At 37.1% G+C, this 14,674-nt stretch overlaps 1 protein-coding gene across 1 annotated transcript in view; it reads right to left on the bottom strand.

Annotated features, from left to right (window-relative positions):
• Positions 1 to 14,674, bottom strand: part of LOC127430514 (uncharacterized) — a 39,095-nt gene that overhangs the window by 5,827 nt on the left and 18,594 nt on the right. Inside the window, exons 4-6 of the mRNA XM_051680344.1 lie at positions 5,421 to 5,555; positions 2,745 to 2,887; positions 1,025 to 1,236 (exon numbers count right to left, since the gene is read on the bottom strand). Coding sequence (XP_051536304.1) covers positions 1,025 to 1,236; positions 2,745 to 2,887; positions 5,421 to 5,555 — 490 coding nt within the window. The remainder of the gene's footprint in view (positions 1 to 1,024; positions 1,237 to 2,744; positions 2,888 to 5,420; positions 5,556 to 14,674) is intronic.

Here is a 14,674-nt window from a genome sequence, read left to right as displayed (position 1 = left end):
CCCTTTTGGTGATTTCTGTTATCATTATGATTTAAAAAGGAGCCAAACAACTATGTGATAATAAATAGCTTCATATGATCACTATCCTTAAATAAAATACAGTGTTTTTGCATGATCAGTCATATTTTTAAAATCAATGCCAAAATTTCACAATTTCTGCCAGGGTATGCAAACTTTTGAGCACAACTGTATATACCGTATGTGTAAATGCATATGGGATATTGATAATTCACTGTTGTTGCACAGAAAACCTTCATAGCAGTCATTTGTATGTAGTATAGTACTACTTTCTTTTGTAATAAACAAATAAATAGATATCCTGTGATAGTAAATGTAGATATGAAATAATAATATATAAAATATATATATTATATACTGTATGGTGACAACCTTACATATCTTGGATCACTAATGACCCTATACACTTATAATAATAAAGCTATTAGAAAAAAATTTGTTTGCAATTTTGGCATTTTTTTCATTGTTACACTATTCATAAGAGAAAGGTTGAGGAAAAATAAAGAGGTGGGACCTTCATTTCAAAAAAATGGATGAGGGGGTGAAATGAGTGAGTTTTGTGGGTTTCGTTCATGTCTGTTAGCTTTGAAGTCATATATATGCTAGTGTACTCTAAAAAGTTGACAAAAATGTATTGCAGATTTACCCATTTAAAATTCTCCTGCTGAGAAAAATTATTAAAAATATTGGTAAAAATATATTGGGTGTTTCCAGATGTTTGTCCAATAAAGTCTTCTCTAGAATTAAAATGTCCCTAATACCACCTGCCTCTGACTAGCAATAGCATGTAGAAAATCATGGTTTACACCTGTGATGTAAACTAAAAGCTGACCTTTGTTTGTTTGTTATGTCCTGTTACAATAGGAAGTATGTCAACACAGCAAATAACACTACCCTTGTCAAGCAATTTAACTGGGTTATTACAATATATATTGTTGAATACACTTGAGTGGACACAATGACATTCTGAAGACCTTTTCTGCATGTCTGTTATTGAATGACTCACCCTTTGGGAAACAGGTCTTTGAAGTGGATCATCTCCACCATGGCATTGATGTTCTCTCTAACTGCAGCACAGAAGTTGTGTTTGACAAAGCACTCCCACTGCAGCTGAAACACCATCTCTTTAACAGCCAGACATTTGCGGCTGACGCAGCTGATCTTGTGGCGCAGTCCGTTGGCCATGCACTTCAGCGCATCTTTGATGAATGATTTTCCCTGTGGTAATGCAAGAGTTAGCTGTTAGAACATGTAATTTATGGCAAAATGCTTACAATGTCAATTTCAGCTTAAGTATGTCTAATGATATTTCTCTCAGTTCTCAGTGAGATACACATTGGAAAGTAAGTAGGCTAGATTCCACAAGAACGGAACCTTAATATGGTAAACAACATTACTATGTCCGTAATATATGTGTAACTATAATTATGTTGGCTTGAAAAAATCCAACATACAAGTCTACAGACTTGGGGCCAGTTGCATAAACATAGCCATTTACTTAAGACTTCGTCTAACAATTAGTCTGACTAACTAAATAAAATGGACATTTTTAGCATAAAACTAATTCCCAGCTGTCTTTAGTAAGACAGTCTAATTCACATTGCATTGTGGGAAACTTAAGACACTGAAAGACATAAAAAAAATGTCAGACAGTAGACAGTTTCCCTTCACTGAAAATATTTGCATATTAGAAGAATACAATGCTTCAAAATCGATTCAAATGAACAAATTAGGTGATTTTAATGAAGAAAAAAAAATGGAATTTTTGTTACAATCATAAGAGTCAAAGTTTTCTACAAAGTCTCAACTCCAGCCCCTTTCAGCCCTTAAACTGAAGCCCCCACTAGCTCAGTTGACAGTTATTTTCCATGGCAACATAGAATGTAAACAAAAGTTAAAATAGGGTTCTGCAGGCTTACACTTTTTTGGCCCCATCTGTTGAGGTCTTCAAGTCTCAACTGAAAACTTATCTCTTTTCTCTTGCTTTTGAGTCTAGGGAACTTAAACTGGAGTTAGCTTCACATACACTGTCCTTTTTAATATATAGTCTTTCCTGTTGAATTTATATTGTTTATATGTATGTTATGTGTGGTGATGTTTCCATCATTCTTAATCTCTTAACTGTTTCTAGATTCTTGATTGTGAAGCACTTCGGTCAACAAAGTTGTTTTTAAATGTGCTATATAAAAATGAATTGAATTTTGTCTTAAATTAGACCGATCTAAGTTTTTATTCAAGTTAAGATCAAAATTTTAGAGTAGAAAACTAACTTGTAAGATTAGTCTAAAACAGATTTATGCAACCGACCCTTGGTTTAGGGTTTTCCCAAAATCCTTAAACAAGACTAAATTAACTCACTCCTCCAGCGGATTTCAAGCTATATCCCACAAACTCGGCACAGACCTTTAAGCTGTTCTGACTCGGGTTGCTATGATTTTTCTAACTGATTGGAATTACGGCTTTTGTACAGCAGACCGTCGAATCTCAGAAATTCCATAGACTTACATTGATTGAATGTTTTAACGGGTCTGTCTGTCTGTCTGTCTATGTAGCTGTTTGTCTTAATGTCATCAAACTTTTAAAACTAATTTGAACATTCAGAGAAGGCTTTGTCAAGTCAACATCAAAGTTTGTCTTGACAGACTTTACCTACAGTTAATTACTATAGCAATAACATTTGGAAAGCTTAGAAAATCCTTGTGATCAGAGTAAATAAGTGGTCAAACCTGGGAGTCAAATTTGCCCGCGTTGTGTAAGAATGTTAAGCAGATGTCGTGTAGTCCACGGATATCGCAGGAGTTGTTGTTGAAGCACTCAAACATCCCACAGCCCACATCACCCGCGTTCACCAGACACTGCTGCATCTCCGCTGGTGAACACAGAGAGAGAGAGAACTGAAAGCGCCTAATGGAAAAATGGTTACATTACAGTGTTCATGTTACTGTGTTTTTACAAAGGCTATGCAAGTGTTATAGATGAACAAATAGGTAACTGACATACTAGCATTTTCGGCAAAACTAATGCAGTTTTTTACATATATCTTCTCATATTAATTGAAAGACTAAATGGAAAATGTGTACTTTTAAAAACGTATTTGTACAAGTAAAGACTATTTAATAATGAACTACACTGAAGGCAAAAGGGTGATTAAAAATGGCTAAAAACTTAAAAAGGAACTGGTAAACAGTCACAGTCTTAATATTGCATAAAAAAAGTTCATGGACATGTTACTGTAAGTGTCAACTACCTAGCATATATAGAAGGTTCCCCTAACGTTAGCGTATGGTTGCCATTTGGTTGTTTTGGGGAACTAATTCCTAATTTTCTGGAAATGTTCACAGAATATATATATATATATATATATACACTACCGGTCAAAAGTTTTGAAACACTTGACTGAAATGTTTCTCATGGTCTTAAAAATCTTTTGATCTGAAGGCGTATGCTTAAATGTTTGAAATTAGTTTTGGAGACAAAAATATAATTGTGCCACCATATTAATTTATTTCATTATAAATCTAAAATGTAATTTAAAAAAAAAAGTTTTTGAAATTGATGACTTGGACCAAATAATAAAGAAAAGCAGCCAATAAGTGCCCAACATAGATGAGAACTCCTTCAATACTGTTTAAAAAGCATCCCAGGGTGATACATCAAGAAGTTGGTTGAGAAAATGTCAAGAGTACATTTCTGCAAATTCTAGGCAAAGGGTGACTACTTTGAAGATGCTAAAATATAACACAGTTTTAATTTAATTTGGATTTTGTTTAGTCACAACAAAATTCCCATATTTCCATTTATGTTATTCCATAGTTTTGATGACTTTACTATTATTCTAAAATGTGAAATAAATAAATAAATAAAAGAATTATAATAAAGAATGAGTAAGTGTTTCAAAACTTTTGACCGGTAGTGTGTATATATATACAATACTGTGCAAAAATCTTCGGCACGTAAGATGTTTCACAAAAGCATTTGCCATAAGATGGTTATTTATATCTTCAGCTTTAGTGTGTCAATAGGATATATAAATGTTAGACTCCCAAACATTACTTTTGCAATAAAAAAGATCAGAATAGAAGAACAGGGAGCCCTGCAACAGATGGCATGGTCCTCACAGAGCCCCCTACTGAACATCGTGCCAGTCTGAGATTACATATAGAGACAGAAGCAATTGAGACAGCCGAAATAGATAGAAGAACTGTGGTGAATTCTCCAAGCAGCTTGGAACATCCTATCTGCCAACAACCAAGAAAAACTGTGTCCAGGTGTACCTAGGAAAATTGGTGCTGTTTTGCAGGCAAAGGTGGTCACACCAAATATTGATTTAGCTTTTTTATGTTTACTGGACTTTGTATGACAATAAGTGATAAATGAAAACTATTTATTTCATTATTTTTGAAGACATCCTCACTATGCAACATTTTTCACAAGTGCCTAAAACTTTTGTACAGTACTGTATATAAATATTATATATATATATATATATATATATATATATATATATATATATATATATATATATGCAGAAAATTGCATGAGATTTTTGTGTGACAACCTAATAATAACTTACAAGAAACCTAAGTTCTATCTATGTTCTTAATGTGTATAATTATTTGTAATCGCACGCTGTTTTTTAATACAGTAACTGATTATAGTAACAGGTAATATGTGTAACATGAACACTGCAATTAAAACTGCATTGTTTAAAACATTGTGATTAAAACGTTCAAATATTCGAAATATTCAAAATGGTTGCACGTTCAGTATTGCGCATAATGTCTCGTGGTGTGTCTGTAGACTTTTTCCATCGTTCTGCTTCAATTAGCATACTGTAAATTTTACCAAAACTATCATTCTACGTTGCATTAAAACATTGTGCTTTAGAACGTTCTTATAATCTAAAATCTTTTAATAATTCAAAAACGTTCTATGCCCGTTAAGTTTGACGCATGAAATTAAGGATTGTGGTGTCGTTTGTGTTTGGACTTTTTGCATCGTTCTGGGTTCGAAAATAATAGCAATCTAAATTAAACGTTTAGAACGTGTTAAATATTGCGTTATGGAAAGATTTTTAGACAATTGTTTGAAATAACATAAATGCATGCATGTTCATATACAAAGCAGCTTTAGAGTTACTGATAGTTGCCAAAGATATGCACTTCAATTAGAAAATAGTCAACAATCTGAATTTTATGTAGGCTATTAGAATTCCCATATTCAAGAACCATGCATACATTATTTGTCTCCGTTGTTATTCTATACGGAGTAAGAACATATAAAATGTTATTGCTTTATGGTACAAACCTTTTATACAGGTTCATATCTTACATACAACTGAAGCAGACTTCATTTCACCGTGTGTGCTATGTCACATTACTGCGCAAACGCACTGCTGTTACCTGTGTTCTGCAGAGACAGTCTTCTCTTCTGGATGTTCAGTGATCTCTCTTGTGAGGTGTCATGAGCGCTGCTTGAATCAATCGCGCCTATTTGTAATAATAAAAACAGTCCTGTGATCAATTTTAAATGCATGTCTCGTTATGACGATGATAAGCGTGTGTAAAACGGGAGTGTCTCTTCTGCTGAGCGTTTGGATCACTGTAGCATTGCTCAGAGTGGTACATGCGGTGAAGGGAGTAAGCCAGAGGCGCAGAGGGGAATGGATGCTGCCTCTATTTCCTCAACTCATGTCAGTTTGGATGAAGGTGGTGAACAGGTGCTGACCAATCACAGTCAAGGAGACTAAAGCACTGTATGTCCATTCAAAGTTCAGAACAGCACGAACAGTTGCAGCTTCAGTTGTTTAATTCAACAACATTCATTCATGATTGTTTTGTAGATCATTTCAGTGTGGGTGGGTTGGTGGGTTGTATTTTTATTTATTTATTTATTTATTTTTTAAAGAGATTTAAGATTAAAGTTTGAAAATCTCTAATTGACTTTAAATAAAAAATCTTTGCCCTTCAAAAAGTTACCCATACTTATTTAGTAATTGTAGTATTTACATACATAATCTAAATGAGTTTTATTCTTGAATTTATTTGCAAACTGATTTGTGGTGAGTCTTCCTTGCATCTTTTTAAACCAATGATAGACAGACAGACAGACAGACAGGCAGACAGACATTCCCTCAGTCTCATCCTGACAGACTGACAGATAGACAGACAGACAGATATATAGATAGATAGATAGATTCCCTCAGTCTCACCCTGACAGACATACAGATGAATATAGAGATAGATGGAAAGATAGACAGACAGACAGACAGATTACCATCTGTCTCATCTTGACAGATGGATAGACAGACAGGCGGGCGGATTCTTGATGGATGTACTGTAACGTCAGCTTCTACAGCAATAAATTTACGTGTTATATTTGATAGCAATCTAAACTATGAAAAACAAATTTCCAGTATTTGTAGATCTTCATTCTTCCACCTCAGAAATATTGCTAAGTTACATCACATGCTATCTATTTCTGATGCCTAAAAACTAATTCATGCATTCATGACCTCAAGACTAGATTATTGTAAAGCATTACTAGGTGGATGCATAACTTCAGTTTGTTCAAAATGGAGCAGCGAGAGTGCTAACCAGAACCAAGAAATGCGATCATATTAGCCCCATTTTATCGGCGTTACATTGGCTACCCGTTAAGTTTCATATTCATTTTAATATTCTGTTAATTACTTACAAAGCTTTGAATGGTCTAGCTCCAAAGTACTTAAGTGACCTTCTATCAGGCTATAATCTATCGCGCTCACTATAATCGCAAAACTCCAGCCTGTTAACAATACCAAAAATATAAAAATCCACAAAAGGAGAGAGATCATTTTCATATTTGTCTCCTAAACTATGGAATAGTCTTCCTAGCAGTGTTCGGAACTCAGACACATTTACATTTACATTTTACATTTATTCATTTGGCAGACTTTTATCCAAAGCGACTTACAAAAGAGGAAAACATAAGCGAATCATCTTAGGAGACAGTGGTATGAAAATTGCTGTATTACAAAGTATTACTAGCATCATAATAGTATTCAAAACAGAATAAAGTGCAACAAATTATTATTATTTTTTTTTAATGACTGGTTAAGTGCTCATGGAAAAGATGTGTTTTTAGTCGTTTTTTGAAGACAGAGAGTGAGTCAGCTTCACGGATGGAGATGGGAAGGTCGTTCCACCAACATGGTACGGTGAAGCTGAAAGTCCGGGAAAGTGTTTTGGTGCCTCTTTGTGTTGGCACAACAAGGCGACGTTCCTTAGCCGACCGCAGGCTTCTAGTGGGCACGTAGCTCTGCAGAAATGATTTTAGGTACACTGGAACAGACCCAGTGACTGTTCTGTATGCCAGCATCAGAGCCTTGAATTTGATACGTGCATCAACCGGCAGCCAGTGAAGAGAGACAAGGAATGGTGTAACATGTGCTCGCTTTGGTTCATTAAAGACCAGACGTGCTGCTGCATTCTGGATCATTTGGAGGGGTCTAATTGCACATGCAGGGAGGCCTGCAATGAGAGCGTTATAGTAGTCCAGTCTAGTTATGACAAGTGACAAGAGACACACTCTCTCACTTTAAGTCTAGACTAAAGATTTATCTATTCTGCCAGGCATACACCTTATTTCATCCCTCAATTCATAGTTATGTTGCTTTAGTTAGGTCTGCCGGAACCGAAAACACTTCTCTTATTCTTTAACCCTGCTTTAAATTGAAAGGCATCTACACTAATTTTATTCTATTTCTTTCCCTGTCTAAACCTCAGGATTATATCTCAATTATGAGGTGAAGCGAACCGATAGAGGGGGCACACGTCAAATTTGTCACCTTAACCTCCTGAAATTATGGAGGGAGGCGGTTCCTGTGACGCTGGCTATGGTAGTTCCAGAGAGGGCGGAGCTTGGGCCGGAGGTGAATACGAAACACAATCATTTCACCCCGGTCACTTGTGGAGACCACCTCTCACCGTACCAACTCACAGAGGTTGCCAAACTACAACAAGAATTCGCAGATGTATTTTCCCCTCTACCGGGTCGCACGAACCTCATCCAACACCACATCGAGACCGAGCCAGGGGTGGTGGTACGTAGCCATCCCTACCAATTGCCCGAGCACAAAAAAATGCTTGCTATGGGGGTAATAGAGTAGTCCCACAGCGATTGGTCCAGCCCGGTTGTTCTTTTTCCTAAGAGCGACGGGTCTGTACGGTTCTGTGTGGATTATTGAAAAGTCAACGCGGTGTCTAAATTTGACACGTACCCAATGCCTTGCATTGATGAGTTGCTCGATCGGTTGGGCACTGCTCGATTTTATTCGACACTGGATTTGACAAAGGGTTATTGGCAGATCCCCTTGACACCAGTTTATGGTGAAAAAACAGCCTTCTCCACACCGTTCGGATTATACCAATTTGTGGCGCTTCCGTTTGGTTTGTTTGGAGCCCTGGCTATGTTTTAGCGTCTCATGGACCGAATCCTCAGACAGCATTCGGCTTATGCCACTACATAATTAGATGACATCATCATTTACAGTGATGATTGGCAGTGGCACATGCAGCATCTGAGGGCAATTCTGAGATCGCTGCAACGGGCGGGACTCACAGCAAACCCCAAGAAGTGCGCGATTGGGCGGGTGGAGGTACGGTATCTGGGGTTCCACTTGGGCCATGGGCAGGTGCGTCCCCAAATTGACAAGGCTGAGGCGATTGCGGCCTGCCCGAGGCCCAAGACCAAAAAGGGGGTGAGACAGTTCCTGGGGCTGGCTGGCTATTATAGGAGATTCGTGCCTAATTATTTGGACGTCACCAGCCCGCTGACTGATCTCACTAAAAAGGGAGCTCCAGACCAGGTCCAGTGGACGGAGCAGTGTCAACAGGCGTTTATGCAAGAGAAAGCCGCGCTTTGCGGGGGGCTGCATTTACATTCACCCAATTTCTCTCTCCCTTTTGTTTTGCAGACGGACGCTTCAGACAGAGGGATGGGGGCCATACTTTTGCAGGTGGTGGAGGGAGAGGAGCGCCCGGTGCTGTACATTAGCTGTAAGCTCTCGCTGAGGGAGACTAAGTACAGCACCGTGGAAAAGGAGTGTCTCGCCATCAAGTGGGTGGTCCTCACTCTCCGGTACTACCTGTTGGGGCGGGCCTTCACCCTCTGCTCGGATCACGCCCCACTCCAGTGGCTCCACCGCATGAAAGATACCAACACGCGGATCACCCGTTGGTATCTGGCTCTTCAGCCGTTTAAGTTCAAGGTGGTCCACAGACCGGGAGCGCAGATGGCTGTCGCCGACTTCCTCTCCAGAAATGGGGGGGTGGGGTGGGGGGGTGGAGTGGTAGACAGGCCGGATGCCTCCCTGGTCCGAGTCGGGCGGTGGGCATATGTGGCAGTGGGGGCGTGGTCAAGCGTCTGTCCGTAGAGAGAGAAAGCGGTAAGGGTGCTTGCACCTGAGCTAGATTATGTTTAACACCTGTTTCTATTTCCAGTGAGCATGGGGAGAGTGGCATATAAGCAGCCATGCCACCGGCAGAAGGGAGAGAGAGAGTCTGGCACAAGGAAGGCCACGGTGCTCCTGAAGCTGTTACATTTATTCTGTTATGTTTGTGAAGCTATTGAGTTGAAGTTACTACGTGCCTGTGAAGCTGATGTGTTTAAGTTACTACGTGCCTCTGAAGCTGATGAGTTGAAGTTGCTACGTGCCTGTGAAGCTGATGAGTTTGTGAAGTTGTAAAGCACTGAGGTGGCTGATTAAAAGTCTTACCTGAGCCTGGAAAACCTGCTTCCCTGTGTTCTCCTTTCACTCTAACCCCTTTACAGTCGGATATACTGTATAACTGAACAGTGCTCCAAGATAACTTGTGAAAATCCAGGGGTGGGGGTAGTGCATAAGTAGTAAAGTAGTGCATATAAAACATATCACATTAACAAGTGCAGTTATTTATGGAATTATTTTCTTTAACTTTAACTTATTATAATTTATTGTATTTGTATATTTTTTAGATCATATATTATCATATTGCCCACACCCCCAATAATTTAGTATCATAGAAAAGCACACCAAGTCCTCTTTGACATACACCAGGTCTTCATGAGTGGGAAGTATGGTCTCAGAGAGCTAAACAAAAATATATTGCTGGGTCTCAGAGTGTAACAGACAGGGTGACACACTGATTAGCGCAAACAATTTAGCTGTTTTCCTCCCTGTTCACAATATTATTTGGGACAGAAAAATCTTTTTGCACTGTATTTCACATTCATATCTGCACTTTAGAATTATTGCTCATTACAACTACCTTTAACTTTTAGTAACTTGATTAACTGGTCCTTATCCAGATGGAGAAAACAGTCTCCATGAACTTGACAATATATTAGCACATAAAACCACTGTGGAGTCCAAGAGAACTTGCGAACTGGATACAATTTTATAGATGGAAACTTATTTTCCATCTTAGTCAGAAACTTAGAAACTTAGTCACCATAATATTTTGCTTGAGGTGTATAAATAATGGATGATCCGTTTATCAAGATCTATTTATTCATACACTGCTGGAGCACTGGAGGAACACAAGGTGCGAGGCAGCTGAATGCTTTCGCTGGGGCCTCCTGCCAAAGCAAACATATCCCCTTGGCATCCTTACATTAGTGCAGTCAATGGACTACATCCATAATATGTCAGTGCAGCAGCTTTGAAAATGAGACCCCAGCTGAGGGGGAATAGCTAGCTTATTACTGGCCAAATTGGGCACTGAAATGTACTCCCTGTAGGTTGAAATTATTCTAATTATAACCATATATAATTTATTCATCCTCAGTAATTTTAATGACATGATTTAATATTGAGGTTGAGCATTGCATCATCGTAGAGTGACATAAATACACAATGAATAGCCTATAATTATCTGAGAATAAATCAAATTTGACAAGGACCGTAAAGTAAAATTGTATAATTCTAGACAAATGTCAGAGATTATGGTCTTACATGGGCAAGACTTTATAAGTGGACAGCAGCAGAAAACTAACTCCAGTTGGACACCTGTTAAGACCACTTAACCATGTAACCCTTGCCCACTGTAATTCAAAGTAATTTCCAACACTCCTCCTGCTAAAAGTTTTTAAGGTAGAAGATATAGAGAGTTTCGAGTTTAGTATGAAACATTAGTCATCCATTGCTCTGAATACAAACAGCCCTCGCCAATAACAAAGGAAATCTCTCTGTCACTGTTTATTTGGTTAAGATAATATTACTGTTTACAAATTCCCCTCTATATGTGACAGCTTGTAGTAACTGATCATAGGAAAAGTCTTTAAAGTTTTTCCTCAAATCAATGTGTGCAATGAAACAATTCTCTCTGTGTTGGAAAAACAAAAATGAATTGCACCATTGTCATAACATCATGCGATGGCTCAAGAAGTTTCAAGAGGTTATTTAGCACAGATGATGACTGCAGTGTTTTTCACTGTGATTCCCTCTGAATTAATTAGAAATATGTAAATGTTTACTATATTCTCTATGGGGTTTGCCCTTGTGTTTATAATTTTAGTACATACTATTCTTCACAAGAAGAAACTAATAAAGAAAGTAATATTTTGTGGTCCAAGCACACAATGACAGGTCAAAGTGAGCTGATTTGGAGAAATCTGCACTTGTAGCCATTATAAGTTCCACAATACAATGGGACAGCAACATTTTCTTTCATATTATCTTAGAAATTGCAAACACAAACTCGGAATTGCACAACTTCCAAAACTTTCAATAGATGTCAACTAGTCAAAAAAACTGGACCTTTGACAAAACATCAAACTGGACCTCATTGTAGCTTATGCTGGCCAGGAACCCCCCACTTTAGATAGGAAAACACCACCTGACCAGAGGTGGGTAGAGTAGCCAAAAACTATACTCAAGTGAAAGTACAATTACTTTAAAAAAAAATTATTACTCAAGTAGAAGTAAAAGGACTAACATTAATAATTACTTGAGTAAGAGTAAGAAAGTATCCAATTACAAGTACTCAAGTAGTGAGTAACTTGTTACTTTCACAAATGGAATAATGGACGTTAACTCCCTTATATTCCATTACATAATACACAGTTAACATGTATTACAGAATTATTATTATTATTAATGTATATTCTGTCATCATTCACCATCATGTTGTTCCAAACCCATATGACTTTCTTTCTTCCATGCAACTCAATAAGGAGATATCAGACAGAATGTTTGACTGAGTCACTATTTACTTTTGGTGAATGTGTTTTATTTTTCCTCTATATTTTGAAAGTGAATGGTGACTGAGAGTGTTAGTCTCTAACATCCTGTCTAACATCTTTTGTGTTCCACAGAATACAGTGGAACAAAATGAGAGTAGGGAAATTATGACAGAATATTAAATTATGGCTGAGCTATCACTTTAAAGGGAAGTCATTAAAATTCTCTCATCATTTACTCACCCTCATGCCATCCGAGATATGTATGACTTCCTTTCTTCTGCAGAACACAAATTATGATTTTTAGAAAAATATTTCAGTTCTGTAGGTCCATACAATGCAAGTGAATGGGTGCCAAATTGAGATGCTCCAAAAAGCAAATAAAGGAATCATAAAAGTAATCCATATGTGGGTGAGAAACAGATCAATATTTGTAATTTTTCTGCTAGACATGTAAATCACCAAAAACACAAGAAGAAGAATGTGAAAGTGATCTGTTTCTCATCCACAGCTTTCACATCGCTTCTGAAGATACTAATTTAACCACTGGAGTCTTATGGATCACTTTTATGCTGACTTATATTATTTTTTTTAGCTTTAAAATGTTGGCACCCATTCACTTGCATTGTATGGACCAAAAGAGCTTAGAAATTCTTCTAAAAATCTTCATTTGTGTTCAGCAGATGAAAGAAAGTCATGCACATCTGTGATGCCATGAGGGTGAGTAAATGATGAGAGAATTTTCATTTTTGGATGAACTATCCCTTTAAGGGCTCTTGTCAGATCTGGATGAATTTGTCAGTAAGAAAAGAAGTTTGGAAACTTTTCTAGTAATTATTACAGTGAAAACGTGAGTGCGAGTGGGCGAGAGAGAGAGAGACACCAGTTCACTGCTTCATTCACTCCTAGAATATTTTATTTCATGCTGAATGTATTAAATTACTTTTTGACAAATCATTACTTGATTAAAATAACATAATAACATATAGAGAGGCAAAACATACAGATCCATTTTAAAATGTACTCTTTATTTATATTTATACAGAATTTTGCAATAAGTCTGAATAATTCTTTATTTACTAAATAATTCACTGAGGTGATATTATTTTAACTCAGGAGACTGCACACAGTGGAAATGATAATTCTGTGGATGATTTAAATATTCGGTTATAACATGTAGGTTATGATAATTTTGGTCGGATGAGGGCGCGATGCACCCAGAAACGCTACCCAGCTTGTATTGGAGTTTAAAGATACTAAAGTAAAACAAATAAATACAATAATGTACATTAGATAAAATTTATTTACTCTTTAAATTAACATATATATTAAAAATGACAAACAGAATGAATATTTATTGTATTAATATATTATTTAATAAGAATAACAAGTAAGGCCCAAGTATTTTAAAAGTGCATATGTGATGTTGTTTCTGTGACTCCAGAGCTTTGACGCTCAGTGTATACATCAGCATCCGAATTCACTCACTCATTTCGTTCACTCACTGCTGAGATATAGTGCACTCACTGCCTTTCACTAATAGGAAATCATGAATGAGTGAACGTTTTCGGACACAGCTACTCTCTTTGCCATACGTTCGCCTCGCGCCTGCACATCTTTTCAGGGTGAAGAAAGTGTTTCACTTAGTTATAAGAGCATGATTCTGCTGCAGTGATGGACTCGGCTTGAGTGACAGTCTGTGTCAGCACACGCAGCTGTGTGAACTTCCGCTCTCATAAAAGTCCTATTCAGTAATCTCTCAATAAATTACACATTAACTAAAATTAAACCCAGTAATGTGACGACAGGAACGCCACCCATTGTAATGAAGTAAAAGTACATTTGTTTCAATAGAAATTTACTTGAGTGAGAGTAAAAAGTATCCACTTTTAAACCTACCCAAAAAGTTACTCAAGTAAATGTAACTACCCACCTCTGCGTCTGACTGACATGTGAAGCACCCAATCACAGTACTTCTTGTTTTTATGTGTATTTGAGGGAAAGATTATCTGAAATAGATGATTCCACAATAATAAACAGATGTTTAAATAATGGCTTCTTAGCCTCCAAGAACTCCAAAAAACACAACAAAATATAGTAGACTTCAGATTTCTGTTTGTCCTGAATGAAAACCTACCTGGTCTCATAGACAATTACTTTTATTCCCTTTCATACAAAGTATGTGTGCATGTACACTACCGTTTAAAAGTTTAGGGTCACTTACTCATTCTTTATTTATTTATTTATTTATTTTTTTCACATTTTAGAATAATAGTAAAGTCATCACAACTATGGAATAGTAGAAATGGAAATATGGAAATTATGTTGTGACTAAACAAAATCCAAAATAAATCAAAACTGTGTTATATTTTAGCATCTTCAAAGTAGTCACCCTTTGCCTAGATTTTGCAGACATGTACTCTTGACATTTTCTCAACCAACTTCTTGAGGTATC

Source organism: Myxocyprinus asiaticus, chromosome 40 (assembly GCF_019703515.2).
Source record: "Myxocyprinus asiaticus isolate MX2 ecotype Aquarium Trade chromosome 40, UBuf_Myxa_2, whole genome shotgun sequence".
Classification (NCBI taxonomy): domain Eukaryota; kingdom Metazoa; phylum Chordata; class Actinopteri; order Cypriniformes; family Catostomidae; genus Myxocyprinus; species Myxocyprinus asiaticus.
This window is presented reverse-complemented; position numbering and strand designations above follow the sequence as displayed.